The 16,995-nt window shown below is 33.2% G+C and overlaps 1 protein-coding gene across 1 annotated transcript in view; it reads left to right on the top strand.

Annotated features, from left to right (window-relative positions):
• Positions 1–6,833, top strand: part of LOC110442423 — a 13,366-nt gene extending 6,533 nt beyond the window's left edge. Inside the window, exons 2-9 of the mRNA XM_021486019.1 lie at positions 569–627; positions 897–1,063; positions 2,392–2,497; positions 3,487–3,503; positions 3,707–3,836; positions 4,622–4,776; positions 5,608–5,663; positions 5,893–6,833. Of these exons, the coding sequence (XP_021341694.1) occupies positions 569–627; positions 897–1,063; positions 2,392–2,497; positions 3,487–3,503; positions 3,707–3,836; positions 4,622–4,776; positions 5,608–5,663; positions 5,893–5,940 (738 nt within the window). The 3' untranslated portion in view covers positions 5,941–6,833. The remainder of the gene's footprint in view (positions 1–568; positions 628–896; positions 1,064–2,391; positions 2,498–3,486; positions 3,504–3,706; positions 3,837–4,621; positions 4,777–5,607; positions 5,664–5,892) is intronic.
• The last annotated feature ends 10,162 nt before the right edge of the window (positions 6,834–16,995 follow it).

Below are 16,995 nucleotides of genomic sequence, written 5' to 3' on the forward strand. Positions count from 1 at the left end.
AATACACACGCTATTTCAGCGTTGTCAAATGCAATCATATGTGAGTAAATTAATTTATAATAGATGTAATAAGTGTTTGTTTTGTTAATCCAACAGTAGGTACCTCAATTAATCACCTATTGACCATGCTAAAAGGATCCGGTGGTAATTGCTTTAGGCTCCAGTGAGCACGCTTGCCGGACACCTGTGGGCTTGTCGTCCGGTCCCCCTCCCCACTAATTACAGGCCCCCTATGGCAATACGCTTATCGTGCATCTGACCAGTGGGGTCATTGATGGACTTGGGTTAGCCGTGTGATTTAATCAGTGTCAATTTCTTGTGTAAAAAGACCACCTTCTGTTCAGTACAAATAACAAGGTAATACGGTTCACAGTTTAAGGTGATACGGGTCAATTAAGCTGATACGGCAGGGAGGATTTCAAACTGAAGCTGATACGGAGCCGTATCAGCTAAATGGCCTGGGGAGAACCCTGGTTACTGTTGACGAAATTTCATTTTAAGATGTTACTATTGATGAAATTTGATTCGGATGTGTAACTGTTGAAAATGTGTGATGTTGTCGTTACAGCTCAGATTCCTATACCGCAGAGTTCGAGGGTTCATTTTGGTGAATATAATCAGCTTTCGGTAAGTGCATAGACCTAAATATCTTATCCGGGTGTTCAATACTAAAAACACTTAAAAACATTAAAAACCCATAAAACAGTTGGTCTTGTTTTTTAATGTTTCTAAAAGCTCATTTGATGTGATATATTTTTCAAAATATCCAATTTTCTAAATTGAAAAAGAAATTTCAAATTGAAACAAAACCAGATACCGGTTACTTTAGATTTTTGAGATTTTTTTTTTTTTTTCCACAAAATTCAAACATTTGTCCCTGGTGTTATTTTTGAAAGGCGCGGGAGTCTGGTGGTGGACCACACGATTGTGACATCAGACACACCGGAAGCGACGACTGACGTCACGAACGCACTGGTAGATCTTGCTTCCGGCGGAACAGTCTCCTACAACAATCAATCTGTGACAGCTTCCGGAATTACCCTAGAAGCAGATGATGGCCAAGGTTGTTTGTAATTGTCTTTCTAGAAATTTTGAATCTATTAGGAAACATTATCCTATAGAAAAAGATTGTTGAACCGTTTTTATGTGGAACTTGTTACTTTTCTAACTCTTAAAACCGCACAACGCACCAAAAATAGCGTGCATACATCGTACATCCACCGTCCGCACATCATCCACACATGGTGCACGCAACTGTGCGATTTAACAATCGTTCGCCCCGTTGTGCTATCCGCACAACTGTGCGATTTTGTACAATTCGTTGATCAATATTACGGAATGAAAAAGTCTGGAAGGCGCGTATGGAATAAGGAACATTGTATACATATATTTCTCATCATGTTAATTACATATTATGTTCAATTTTACAATGCGTGTTACACAATATCATAGTGACTGGTTGGACTGTCAAGACTTGGTTTGGCTTCCAGGTAAAAGAACAGGTACATAATATTTTGATGAGTGACCGGAGCTTTACCTGGCGCCCTGAGCCTGACATAGAGAAAGTATTTGTTATTTGTATTCGTTTTGGTCTTTATATATCTAGCTCCTTTTCATCTCAATTTTCACACCCTGACGAGTAACAATGTACAATGTGGCTATTTTTTCTTGTATATTAGACCGAGTCAATATGTGTTATACTTTTGCATTTGTCGAATGGGGTCGTTTAATAAAACACCGAAACACCATTTCTAAATTTAAGAAAAATCTCAAAATATCAGCTTATATATAGAAACATATTTAAATAATCAAGTTTATATGTTTAAACATGAAATCGTATATACTGTTAAGCCATTTCTCAATTAACACAAACCACGATTGTCATCGCACAACGTTAACGTTCGTCCATTGTCCGCACAAATGTGCGCAAGCGGTAATCCTCCAATTTGTTATCGTTCGCCCATCGTGCACATATCGTGTACGCACCGCACATTGTGTAACGTTGTGCAATCCCACAACTGTACATATAGTATTTTGCACTAAGTATATTATATACTTACATTGAGAAAAGTATCCCGCGTTTAAAATTTAATAATTCCACCAGCATAAATTGGATTGGTTAGCAGTTTATACACTTATTTTGAAGGTAAAAATGGATATATATTTTTTGCATATTCATGTAACTTTAAAGGTAATAATTATCAGGTTAAATAGCTGATGAATGAAATGTCTATTACAATATCCTAAAACGCAATATTATACGTGTTTGATATGTGGCAAATAATGCCCCTATACAAAGAATCGTTTTTGAAATGTGAAATTCTAGAATTACGAAAAAGATTTTCCCCACATTTGGTATTCTCCTTGTTAGTTCCTAAAATTATTTTACAGAATTCAACATCACTGCCGGAGAAGATCGTTGTGATGCCTTCACACTGTTGTCCAGCTGTGGTCAAGGTCGCCAGTGTCTTGTGATCGACAGCCAGGCTGTGTGCGTGTAAGTAGCTCAATCCCCGTGTTGATTTGAGATTTGAATTGATCAGCCCTATCTGTTCCTCAATATTTTCCCATTTTGTTCTTTGCCGACGTTCATCGATGTGGTTTTTATACGCCCGTCGAAGACGGGGACGTATTATGTTATCACGTGAGCGGGCGGGCGGGCAAACGATGTCCGCTCGATATCTCGAGTAATTATTAACGGATTAACTTCAAACTTCACAACAAGGTTAATTACCATGAAACCTCGGACAAGTTCGATAACCGCCATTATCCGACCATAATTTGTGGAGTTATGCCCCTTTATGGACTTGCCGAAACAGTGTCCGCTCGATATCTCGAGTAATTATTAACGGATTAACTTCAAACTTCACAACAAGGTTAATTACCATGAAACCACGGACAAGTTTGATAACCGCCATTATCCGACCGTAATTACTGGAGTTATTACCCTTGGTTTCATTAATGCGATGCATGCGTTCCATGATGTTGTATTGCACTCATTGATCTACCAGTTATGTTGAATGATTTCTCTTTTAATATCAATTACTCACAAATACTTCATATATTTCAATCATACAAACAACTGCTCATTCAATGTGTGACGGGCGTATTTTATAACGCTCGCGGTAACCTTGTCTTATGAATAGCAGCCCTTTTTTTTTATTAAATAGCCAAAACTATTACAAAATGATATTTTATTATGCGATTATCAATGATGACAATAAGATTAATTGTATGTGGTAAAATATAATTCGGATATTCTGTCGGTAGTCCGGATCCATCTCGTTTTAGTTAGAAAATATAACACTTTTTCCGGAAGTGCAAATAGAACATGGATCGAACCAAACTATCTGTGTAATGAATTTCAACAGCGTAATAAGGCTCTGGTAATTTCTGTGTTTTGTTTTTGTCAAAAGTACAATAGGTGTTTAGCGAAACCTTTGCTCCAAATACAATTGTTGAAATAAAATTATCGTTCTGTTTTAGGGAACCGGAAACACTAGGTAAGACACGTAAAAGTCCTTTTGAAGAAGATTGTTTCTCTTTTTAGTTCCATATGAATATAAAAATTAATGTTTAACTATTATTCCGATCCATTCAACGAATAAAGAGTTAAATCAACAAGCTAAATATCACATTATTAACATCAATATTTTGCTGGAGGAATATATTTGCTTGTAAATATTTGTGTATTGACACCTTACAGATGGAAACGGATTGGTTATCGGCCTTGCTGTCGGGCTACCTGTTCTGTGTACCTTCTTACTCTTCCTCATGCTGTTTAAATGTTACCGAGGCCGATACGAAAAGGACGAACCTAGCAAAAATGATGACAGGTATTTAAAATCTTAAAATCAGGGGTCTAAAATTACTTATCTCTAGTTATTCCCATTCAAATTTAATTCTGAAGATTTCTTTTACTGAATTTGTCCGTAATTATTTCCTCAAAAAGTTATAAAATGTGCAATCAATTGAGAATATGTATCTGGGGAAATCAACGTCCAATGCTTGTTATTCTGATTTGTATGTACGTGTTTGTCCTTGTATATGATAGGCCGCCTTCGTATTATTTTATATACGCAAGGTGGCGAAGAAATGTAATCAAGGTCGATAAGTCTCATTTTACATTGCAAACGCTAGGTGGTGTTGTCTAATTTTATTGATATCGTCTTAGGTTTGTGATTCCCTATGGTTATTGGTGTAGTCAGAGAAATTACTCCGGCTCTGTATATTTCATACGCCATTTGATATGACGAAGACAGCATCAGCTTAATTAACGATTCACGACAATAAAGTCAATATAAAGTAATCAAGGGGGATAATGAGACTTCATTTTCCATATCATAGGTGTCGTTGTGTAGCCTCGGGAGGGACGCATTGCCTAATATATTGTACACAATGATCGTGAGTCAAATACTGTTGTGTATATATCCGATTTGCATGATTTATTTAGTATATTTTATTTTACTATCCACGCTTTTAATATTTTTTGTATGTATTTGTTTACCGTAAGTATAAGCACAACAGATTTTTCTTTTCTTTTAAAGTAAATCCATTGTATATAAATGTATGATGTATCACATTGCATCAATAATGAATGTATGTTTTCCCCATGTTTTAGTCTAGCGATATACGCCTCCAATATCCGGTCTCGATATAACGCTGGTGCCCCTGACTGGAAACAACAACCATCATTTTATCTAAATCGAAGTTGGGAAGGCGAGTCGAGTCAATCTGATGCAGTACCTTCCTTCAGCTACTTAGACGCGTTTAACCGTAAGTGTAAAACTACTTTTCATAAACTGTTTGCTCATAGGCAAATTATTTCTGATATATTTAATACAGTCACGGTAACACTACATGCGGTGTTTATTGGCATATGTAACCATGTGCCCCGTTTCATTTAACCCTTACATGTTCCATTCAAGTCAACTTTTGTACCCTTTTAGTACTCCGTTAATATGAGCGAATTCACTCTAAAGTGACAGATTTTTGAATTTCTTTTTGTTGATACAAAATAGCTGGTCTCTATACTAATTATAACGTGAAACATTCCTGAAACTAATTCGTTGAAACATTCTCACAGACTCACAGAAGCATCATTGGGCAAAAGGGACTTAATTTTGTATAAACAGTGAGTGTGGATTTTGTCCAAATATGGTATGAAGCATCCGTTGGTGAAGGAGAACCCACATTGTATAAACGGTTGGCCTGGCCCATAGGGTCTGAGAGGCGGGCCCCAATAAGAAATATAGAGGAATAGCTTTAATATCATTTTTATTCGGTTGGGATGAAGATATTTTGACCTAATTAGAACAGCAAATGTTAAATGGTATAGTCGATATGGAAAATAAGATCTCAATTTCAACTTGGATGAAAGTTGTTGGATGCTTAAAACATCTACTGAGTTTTCCATTTACCAACATGGAGAAAAGTAAATTATGAGTCTAAAGAACACTTATATATGCTCAGACCCATTCACGGAAAATGTCAATTGACCACTATTTGCTATTTTTTCCTTTCACGAATTCAACTATTCGCAAATGAATTGTTTGATACACAATTGCTTAAATGAGGATTTAAATGTATTTATCTTGCTCATTTCAGAGGACAGAATAATCCGAAAAGATATCTACAATGGATTTCGATTCGATATGGACAAGGTAAGACACAGTGATATTTAGCCCACAATTTATATGGCAAGACCATGCAAATATAACCTGTGTAGATAGTACGTGAGGAGTAAAACCAAGGAAGACGTATGATACAGTTGATTAGATTGTCTGATAGTAGTTTGTTTCTGCATGATTTTCACAGAGAGACAAAAACGTCATGTCGTGTTTTGTTTTTATGTTGTTATCTCAAAAATGTCTTCTCTGTTCTTTTTGACAGCGAAAACTACGAAAATTGGACCTCACAGAAACCCAGAGCGATGTTTAACAGTAAGTGCAGTAGATGTTCCATACGGATGTAAAAGCTTCATGAACTATCAGTATCCTGTCTGCATCTTCAGACTAACGGGAACCACGCATCCTTACATGATCTTCGTCTGTTGTGGAGAAAAATCTAACGTTTCATCACAGTAACACTAGAAACACTCTTCTTTCGTTGCATTCAAGCTATTTTTATGTTTCAATGCATATCTATCCCATAATTGTTATATGTTTCATTACTTCTAGATCCTAAGGTAATCTTTGAAAATTTAAGAAAAAAAGTCACACTTCGTTGCGTGACGTCAGAATACTTTGTGTTTTTGATGTGCATAATGACATCACGTCTATTATGGATTATTGTTCGATACGAGATGACAAATCATACCTTAAGTAAAGAGAATTGTAAAATTTAAAATCTAAATGGACGAAATGCATTAAGTGCAGTAACATTAAATTGCTTTGGCTTTCTTCATCGGCCTTATGATTTTTTTAATTTGTTTTGAAAATCAGAAATCCAACTGGTGGTAATCGACTTATTCTCAAAAACAATGTATTCACTGAGGGTCTTAGATTTGTTTTTGATTTTTTTATATATAACGTTATCAATAATCACTGCCATATATATATGTGATCGTCGGACAAAATTAATCGACTCCAATATATTTTGTTTCTATTTCATATTACGTTGATAGATTTAAACAATTGTGAACATAACTACATCATAAATTTGAGTTGTAGTTTGGTTTCATTTTGTTTTAAGACGTAATGGTACTAATGTTTTCATGAAAAATCAGTTCAGAATATGCCTTTACATTTTACCCACCCAACCATATATATATATATTATAAAAAGAAAAATTCTCAACAACGAGTCTTTAGTACTTTCATCTCTTCTAGGGGATTCTTCAGACTGTTCATTTGAAGTATATGTTGTGACGTCATAAACTATGACGTATATATATATATATCTAAATTGAATATTGTATAATATCTTGATTTGCACAACTCAGGTGTTTATTCCATCCCTTTTTGTCATTAAGTGGTTGCCTTTGAAGGTTTGTGGTTCGAATGTCTTGCTTTGAGCGAATCCCCTTTTTACGAAAGAACAAGGCAGAATTAATCCACGTTTTAGTCAAAATATGACCAAAATATTATATTAAGCATACCTGCTCGTTTCTTTTAATGAAGTGCTTTTGATATTTTATGAAGCGTTATTTTTAATTTTAAAACAATCATCAAAGTATGAATGTTTGAAAACATTAACTTCCATACTCCGATGAAAATGGCCGATATTGCTTATTATTAAAATCTGTGAAAATGAAACTCCAACGAATTTTTGTGTAGTATATGTATCCTTTCAAAACTAGTTTGCAACCTTTTCGTTAATCAAAGGTTTGTATTAATACAATATGAGTGCAATATCACTAAGCTATGTTTTCGAATTTACGGTTTCATTGATACGTGTAGTACAGTTTATACATTGATTACACTAGAATAAGGGTACAATAATGTATTAACACATATTACAGCGTAACTTCTAGTGCGAAATGTTCGCCGCACTTTCGCCTTTCCGCCTTCCAGTCGACTCTGTAATATGTCGAGTAACATTGGGAACATTTTCCTCCATTAAGGATACGCATTTCAATGCGTTGTCTCTATATTTGTAGTCTCGTTCAACCAGACGCTTTATCATTAATCTACAGATGTTCTACAAATCTTCGCGGGTTTTTTATTGAAGAATTATTGTTTTTTAATTTATTCGTTTAAATGGAAACAGTTATGAAGTCGTTATTGTCTTTTAGAACATATGCTTGTTCGTAATTCATTATTGAGTTCTTGAATTGATTAAATCATGTTATTCAAATTATTTTAATGAAATATGTAAACATCTATATAGTTGTAACTCTTGCCATTTTTAATTTATGGTCAAGGATGTTCAAATTAATATTACTTTTTTATTTGAAACCTAACGTTAGGCTTTACGTTCATTCACCTGGTTAATTGGTGTCTTTAGTAAGAGAAAGTTGTAGGTATTAGTCCTCAATGTGTTTTTATTATGTGTTTTCCACGATAACATTGTTTTAAAATATAGTGAAAAAAGATCATTCGTTGAACGTGACTTGTTATGATTTGAATCTTTTCTTTAGACAGATTAAAATAGCCTGTTGTTTAAAAGGGATTTTCTATAACGTGATTATATCAACTTCTGTTTAAGATCTGTTTTGTGTTACGTGATCAAAATGTCTTATGTATAATATGGATTTTGTGTTACATGATTATAACATTTTACGTATGAGATATATTTTGTGTTAAGTGATTGTATTATCTTATGTTTAAAACGGATTTTGTGTTACGTGATTATTTTATACTATGTTTAAGATAGATTTTATGTTACCTGATTGTTTTACAATGAATCTTATGGTAAGATATATTTTGTGATGAATAGTTGTATTCTCTTATGATTAAGAAGGTTTGAATTACGACATCACATAATCTAACGATTAAGAGGGATGTAGGTTTGTCTTGCCTGTAATTTATTGCTTTTAATATATACATGTCCGTATTCACATGCGATGGGAATTAAACTATGATATTGGTTCAATTTTAAAGAGTTTTGTTTTTGTACTTACTCCTTGTCCTCAATGATGTATTATTCGACCATGATCAATGTTTGAGTTCAGTTTGCTTCCCACAAACTTCGGTCGAACCAATATGGCGAAAAACGACGTCAAGGACGGAATTATGACATTAACTTGTTCGGAACGCCCATTTTAGTTTCCAATTCAAGCACACACAGGTGCCATGTTTCTGCCAAAAATGAAGTTCGGCTATTAGGGTCATTTAACATGCTTTTATACATCGCATGTTCTGAATACTGATTATATATCAGTATAAAGGAAGTCGTCCGTCTGCAATGGGATATTAAATATTTTCAAAGTTTGAAAAAATAAAGTAAAAATAAAAAATGCTTTATTAAGATAAACGGTTAGCGTGTTGTTTACTGATAAATCTGTATTTCTACGTGTACATTATCAGATCTTCTTATTGGTTAAAAAATGAAAATGAAAATGGTACCGTCACATTTGTGTGTGTTTTGCCTTTCTGAAACGGAAACTATTCAATATTTACCAAAGGGGATATGATAAAGTCTAATATTAATTTTTACCTGCCAGATAAATGTTTTTGTTTTATTCTTGGTAAACTCTTTTTAGATTTTCATTCGCGTAACAGGGCAGATCATTTCATAATTCTCGATGTTAAACATTTTAGCTATTTCAGAAATGTCATTCCGCAGATCGTTACCAAGATCCATAGATAAATAACCTGAAATCAGAATTTAACATTGAGTAATAACTGGCAAAAAACTGGAAAAAATAAGACTTCAGTGTCTATCTAATCGCTGTTTAGTAGCGTAATAAAGTAACTTTATTTAAGTTCTTCTTTCCTCATCCATACATAAATCTTTTTGTATCTATCTAGTAATGCTAACATAAACCAAACAAATTTTCTACAATTTAATAGCATGAAAGACACGTGTACAGCAGTGTTTCGATGAAAGATACATGTTTCTTATAAAGATCGTGTTTAAATATTGGAATTCAACAATGTACTTCAAAGTCCAATCAATCAGTGCGATACCCATTCCTGAATGTCACACTGAATAAAAAAAACATCCTCTTAATGGAATGCTTATCTCAAGCATGACTTTTACAAATAATTTAAAAAGAAAAATATAACCAGACATTGGTCAAGTGGACTTTTCTACTCTCATACAAGAAAATAACATTGAAGATATCTGGCGCTCACAATATGATACCACTAAGACATCTATTTTTAAACGTGGACTCTAAGAATCAATAATTGCCATCAAATTAATGCCAGCTCTTTAAAATCATCTTTTCACTAATGTACAAATCCAACACTGTCCTTAAAATCATCACAATATGGTGTCGATGAAATTCTTACCACATGATATTGAACGTGGAAGGGGTAATTGGAAAATCAGCAACAAAGTAATTGAACATTCAATATTTTCACAAACATTTGAACAGTGTTGGAATACCTGGGCAAAAGCAATACATAAATATGCAAATATTTTGGAATGGTCGGAAATAACAAAAAAACAGAATTGAAGAATTTACTATGAAAATAGGGCTATATATAAATACAAGGACAAATCAATCAGAGAAATGAAGAACAAAAATGTCTGGGTCAATTGAGAAAAGAAAAACGTTAGAAAGAAAAATAACATTATGATAGTTAAACCAGTGCAGCAAGAGAATGGTCAAGAATGCAAAATTTTGAAGAAAATGAAAAATCTATTGCTTATTTTTTCAATAAAGAGAAATTGCATGAATGCTCATAATAACCAGTGTTATCGTATCAAAACAAGAGGTGGTAATTACAAGACTGGCATTAAGTAAAACCTTCAAGAACAAACTGATTTTTACGAGAAACTCTTCAATACAGTGGGATGGGACAAAAGAGGTGCAAAATATTTAACACAATTTATAGAAGATAACATAAGTGATGTAGAAAAAAATACAAGCTAAAAGGAAAAATAGAATATGAAGAAATATATAATGCTATGCTAATAATAGATCACTTGGAGAAGCTGGGGTGATTTCTGAATTAAATAAAAATACTGGCACAAAATTAAAAACAAAATTTCAATGGTTATTAAATATGTATTTGAAAATAAGGTATATTATAATTACTGTTTAAAAAGGGGAAATGAAAAGGAATATTAAAATGTCGACCACTTACCATGTTTAATACAGATTACAAAATAATTGCTTTTAAAGTAATTAGTAACAGAATCAACCCTTTACTCCCTCAGATAATACATGCAGACCAGAAAGGATTTGTAGCAGGTAGAATATAATGGAAGCTAATAAGGAATTACAAGATATAATTGGTTATTGTGATATGGAGGAAAACAAGATGGGGCATAATTTGTATTGATCAACAAAAAGCTTTTGATAGAATGGAATTGGATTGGGCAATTCACTGTTTTAAATCTTTCAAATTTGGTAAAATATATTGCAATCGGATTAAAATGTTATTAGAAAATGTCCAAAACATGTTTTGAAACAAATGGTTTCACGTCCAAGTACTTTCCAATAGCAAGGTCAGCGCGTCAGGGATGTCCGCTCATGTACGTACTCCAAGCAGAACCACTTGTTTGTATTAATCGAGTTATCGATAACTCAGACATAAAGGGAATAAAATTACAAAATCAAAATATTTCAGAATTAAAACTTTATAGAATTGCTGGTGATATTCAACATATACACAGGACAGAGGATTCAAAATATATGAAAAGGCATCAGGCTAAACAACTAATTTTGACAAAACAGAAGCTATATACCTAGGGAGATGGAAAAATAAACCCCCTATTTTTAATCAACCAAAATGGACCAAAACCCCAATAAAAACTCTAGGAGTCTATCATGGATATAATATAGACATAGAAAGCATATGGAAAGAAAAGATTAAAATAATAAAGAACTGCTTACATGTATGGAAAACCAGAACTCTGACTCATGAAGGTAGGATACTGATAATCAAATCACACATTTTATCTATGATAAGAAAAGTACAAAAATTTAATAAATTTAATGATATGGAATTTTATATGGGATGGAAAAATCAATCTTTTAAATAGAAAGACCTGCTGTAATGCAACAATAAATGGTGGAATGAATATGGGGTAGATATTGATGTATTTATACAAAGTAAATATGTAAAAAAAAATGTACAGAATATTGCACTCCAACTTAAAAAATTGGAATGTATTTGTGAAATTCTTCCTTCAGAAATTTTATTACAAATATTCAATTTGTTCATGTACCTGTCTAAAAGGTTTTAAATTGAATATCGTTCCAAAACTTTATCAACAATATATTAAAGCTTGGTCAATGTTTAGAGCGAGAATACCAGTCAATAGTAAAAATGAAGTCTTAAACCAGAAATTATTCAGAAATTTACTTTTTAAGGTTAACTCTAAGTCCCTGCTCTACATATCATCTCTACAAAGTAATTTAACAACATTAAAACAGCACTCTATCATTCTACCTTAAATGCTTCAGGAAAATAAGATACACAAAATATTTATGCCTGACTGTAAACCTAATGCAGAAATAAAATGGGAAGATTACTATCAAAACAGAAATATTGAGTTCAAAACTGGGAAAATATTTGGACCAAACCCTAAGCTCACTTAAACATTTCAAAACATTAAGCGTTTTCAGTGGAATATTATTCATAGGACTGTATTCATAGAAGCAAAATTGCAACTAACGAATAGATCCGATAGAAAATGTCATTTTTGTGAAAACAAAGAATCACTTTGTCATCTGCTTTACAATTGTAATTATATACAGCAGCTTGTATCATATGTAGAACTTCATATATCTGAGAATCTTTTGTGGAAACGTGAATTAGTCGACATCATTACAAATAAGAAGAAATGTCTACTTGGGGATTATGGAAATGACCAAAATAATTCATTTTACACAGTGACAATAACCATGAAATATACCATTTGAAAGGTTCGAAATATAGCGAACTACCAAAACAAGAACATCTGTCACTTCTACATTTGCAATATTTTAAGAAATGTTATTACACAATATAAGAATTTATCTTAGAACGAAGAAACCAATAAATGAAGAATATTGTTATGTCATCAAAGAATCACTTCTATGAGAAAGTAATATATGTACATGTAATGAGTGATATATCATAGCTCTGAGCGGTGTGTTTTTACTATGAGCGGCGTGTTATAGCTGTGAGTGTAAAACCTTGAGCGTTGTATTACAGCTGAAGGATGGTATTTTATAGCTCTGAGTGTGGTATATAAATCTTTTGATTATGGTAAATTATAGCTCTGGGTGTGGTATAATATAGCTCTGATCGTGGCATATTATAGCTCTGATTGTGATATATTATAGCTCTGAGTACGGTATATTATAGCTCTGATCGTGGCATATTATAGCTCTGATTGTGGTATATTATATCTCTGAGTGTGGTATATTATAGCTCTGAGTGTGGTATATTATATCTCTGAGTGTGGTATATTATAGCTCTGAGTGTGGTATATTATAGCTCTGAGTGAGGTATATTTTAGCTCTAATTGTGGTATACTATATACAATAGCTCTGAGTGGTGTTTTATACCTGCTGTGAACTTTAGGGGTGTAATGTATCAATCTGATGTGTATGTTTCTTGTTCATCATAAAATGTTTCTTAATATTTTGAATATTTTGAATATTTTGAAAAATATAAATGTTATATTTTGAATACAAAACTGAAACAAAAACACAAAAAAAACACAAAAAAAACCCAAACTATTGTACAAAATATAACATATAGTGAAATAAAATTATTGTACAAATATTACATTATGTGAAATAAAACTATTGTACAAAACAATTATCGGAAAATACAGATAATATGGCAAAATACACACTATACCTGCTCTAAAATATTTATTTATTATATATTGAAGCAAAATACACTATTATGAATACAAAAACACGTCTGCGCTGTGTATAGATTTAACATACATACAATATAAATGTATGAGGCACAGGAAGATCAGTGTGTAACATGAGTGAACACAAAATACAAGCAATTTACAACTACTTTAGATGTTTTTCATTTTACTTTGTCTGGGATTATTAACAAAAGGAAACAAACAAAAAACAAAAAACAAAAGTAGAAAAAATAAATAAAAAAGCTTTTAAGCATTTTCTTCTGAACTTTGACTTTCTAGTAATGACACAAGCTGAATGAAAAGCGATTTGGTATCTTCGAGAATAAAAACAACGAATATGCTTTAGGTCTTATTGACAGACCGGCTGATTTTAATGCAGGATACAAACAACAAAGTATGATGATCAATGGTTGAGAAACATTTAAAAATTAAAATTGGCATAATGCATAGAAACGATTTCAAGAATCGTTATTGCATTTGATATCCTATTAAACCCAGGAACTAGATTGCTATCTAAGTCCGTGATTAAAAGGATTACAAGTACTCAAATTTCTTATCACTTGATATATTTTAATATATTTCCGAAAACACAATTATAATTATGGTTAAATGTTGAATTACGATCATAAAAGTGTTATTTATTTACAATCAATTGTAAGTGTACAGGTGACCTCAAATTTCAAATAAAAGAAATATGCATATAACGTTTTTGGATTTACCGACAATATGTCCCTTTGTTATGATGAACCCGTGGAACGGCACGGCACGACTACCTATGACGATGACCAAAGAAAAGAATAAAAGTAGCTTTAACCCTAAAAGATAAAATGCATTTGGTCCAAACTTCACAATGTATACGAAGTGGGTCAAGAAGAATGGTGTACCTGAAGGGAAACGGTTTTTGTCACGATCACAAACGTTGCTTCCCGAACTTGCAAAACAAATACCGTTCAGTGATTAGTTACGATCAATCCGGAATGGTTGTAAATCAGTATTCTTCTGTTTGGATAATTACGGGGAAAAAATACTAACTAGGGATCTTTTATATAGCAACAAGATGTCTGATCCGTACAATACATGTAGCACCTGGAACACTAGTACTAGTGCACACAGACTGCGGTCAGGGTAGAAATCCTACAGTATCTTTAAATGACATCTGATCCCAAGATCTTGAAACATGGTTAAACAATTGAAACTAAGACAGACTTAATGATAGTCCTCTCTGATTAAAGTTAAGATGTCGACAACGGTGAGTTAATTTAAGCATTGTTTAGATCCCAAAATGTTCATATTATTAACCTCTGTTTTTGGGGTGTTTTTTTTTTTTTTTCCCGAAGGGCCAGGTGAGCTTATTATGCCGTACTGCGGCGTCCGTCGTCCGTCAACTATTTCTTTTAAACGACTTCTTCTGGAGAACTGGGGGACCTAGGGTCATGATACTTGACCAGTATGTACCTGGTATATGTTAAAAATTTCAAACAACAATATCCTAAGAACCATTTGGACTAGAATCATGATACTTGAGTATGTTATGTAGACCAGCAGTACAAATATTTTTCTTTGTTACAGTAATGAAGTCAAATGTCAACTTTAAGTGCTAGTCGGGGCTCAAAGGTTAACATGGGTTAAAAGCTTTAACAATCTTCTTCTCAAGTTCCATAAGGCCAAGAGTCATGATATTTGGTCAGCAGGTAACTGGGATAGAGTCCAGGATTTTTTCCCATTAATATGACCTTGACCTTGTTTTAAGGTCACAGGGGTCAAATATGTTAAGCATTTGATCTAGAGTCATGATACATGTTATGTAGACCTGCAGTACGAATCGTTTTCTTTATTACTGTAATGAGGTCAAATGTCAACTTTAAGTGCTAGCCGGAGTCAAAGGTAAACGTTGGTTAAAAGCTTATAAATTAAAATTCAAATGTTAATCAACAATATCTTAAGAACTGTTTAAGAGATGTTAAAACGTCTGGTGTTCTAGTTACCAAATTTGGTCTGAAGTTACCTATAGGTCAGTTTCATGCAACAAAAGAAACAGGTGAGCGATACAGGCTCTCTCGGCCTCTTGTTTGTTTAGAAAACGCATAACAAAAAAAAAACTAATTTGACAAGAAATATGCAATATGGCTACAAAGGAGGGTGACTTCTGCCAGTCTGCTTTGCTGCTCTACATCCGCCACTGGGGTAGATAATAATGATAATAATAAAAAATAATATACAGCATTTATATAGCGCCCTATATAATTTGTAAAATTACTCTAAGGCACTTTACAACATATGGATAGTAGCAATGGTTATAATTGTGAAAACAAACAACAAAGGCTTGCAATCACTTTCATACATTTAACAAGCAATGTACACATAATTGAACAAATAAAAGGGTGGTATTTACATGACGTCTTTGCAAAGATCCTAAAATGCAGACGTGAAGAGGTGAGTTTTTATGTCCTTCTTGAACTTGGCCAGGGTATTCGACTTCCTAATAGCAGATGGTAAGCTATTCCACAACGTAGCCGAAACCCTCCCAAAGCATCTTTTTCCGTAGGTCACAGTACGAGATTTTGGGACACACAACAAAGATTCTGACTCCGACCGCAGTGATCTTGACGGCTGATACAGGGTAACAAGTTCCTGTAGGTAGTGAGGAGCTGCTCATGGTATACCACGATCTCAGAAATCGCATATTGTAATGGTCTCCAATTCTTTCCACAAGGGTTCCCAGCTGGGTATGAATCATTGTGAGCATATAATCATCTGTACCAAATATTTGTAAATACTAATTTATAAAGCTGCATCTAGTAGTACACATGAAAGCGGCGATTTCGTACTAACAACCGAATTTTAAACAGATTGTTAAAATGAAATTATTTTGATTAACATCAATTTTATTTTGTAATTTGTCCATCACCACACAATCAATTATAGGATAACCTGTAATATAGTCTAGGAAGCACCAGATTTTGTTTTGTGTCACAGACGTACTTCTGCATTAATAAGCATCCGTGCATGGATTATTAGGTCTTTATGTAATCAAAAACTGTAAAAAAAAAAACACGTTTTTTACCCTTTTGAAATATATTGAAAGTCTTCTCAAGAGCGCAACTGAAGTTGGGACTTTCGAAAATACTGTTTAGTCCAGTGAAGATTTTCATCAATAGATATATACCCTATACCTTTTGTCAGGTATTGAAACCAAATGCTGGAACCATTAGCAAAGCGTGTGTGGTGGTTCTAGATTTGTAAGTTGATGTTTCATTTCTTAATTGCATGTCATTGTTAAAACACCTTTTAAGATCATTGTGCAAATTATAACGCTACTTCTCCTCAAGAATAAATATGTTGTATCTGCATACATATCAGTTGACCATTTAATCAATGTAGCGAGGCGATCATTTATACAGATTAATTACAGCAATGGCCCAAGAATAGACCCTTGAGAAACACCAGTTTTGGTGTTGACTTAAAGAGTGATGGTGTTGAGATTTTATAAACTGTTTTCTATAATAAAGAGTTTTCTATAATCAAGAAAAAAAGTAAATCGTTCTACGCTGGTGTTCAAGAG

The sequence above is a fragment of the Mizuhopecten yessoensis genome, unplaced genomic scaffold (genome assembly GCF_002113885.1).
Source record: "Mizuhopecten yessoensis strain PY_sf001 unplaced genomic scaffold, ASM211388v2 scaffold716263, whole genome shotgun sequence".
Classification (NCBI taxonomy): domain Eukaryota; kingdom Metazoa; phylum Mollusca; class Bivalvia; order Pectinida; family Pectinidae; genus Mizuhopecten; species Mizuhopecten yessoensis.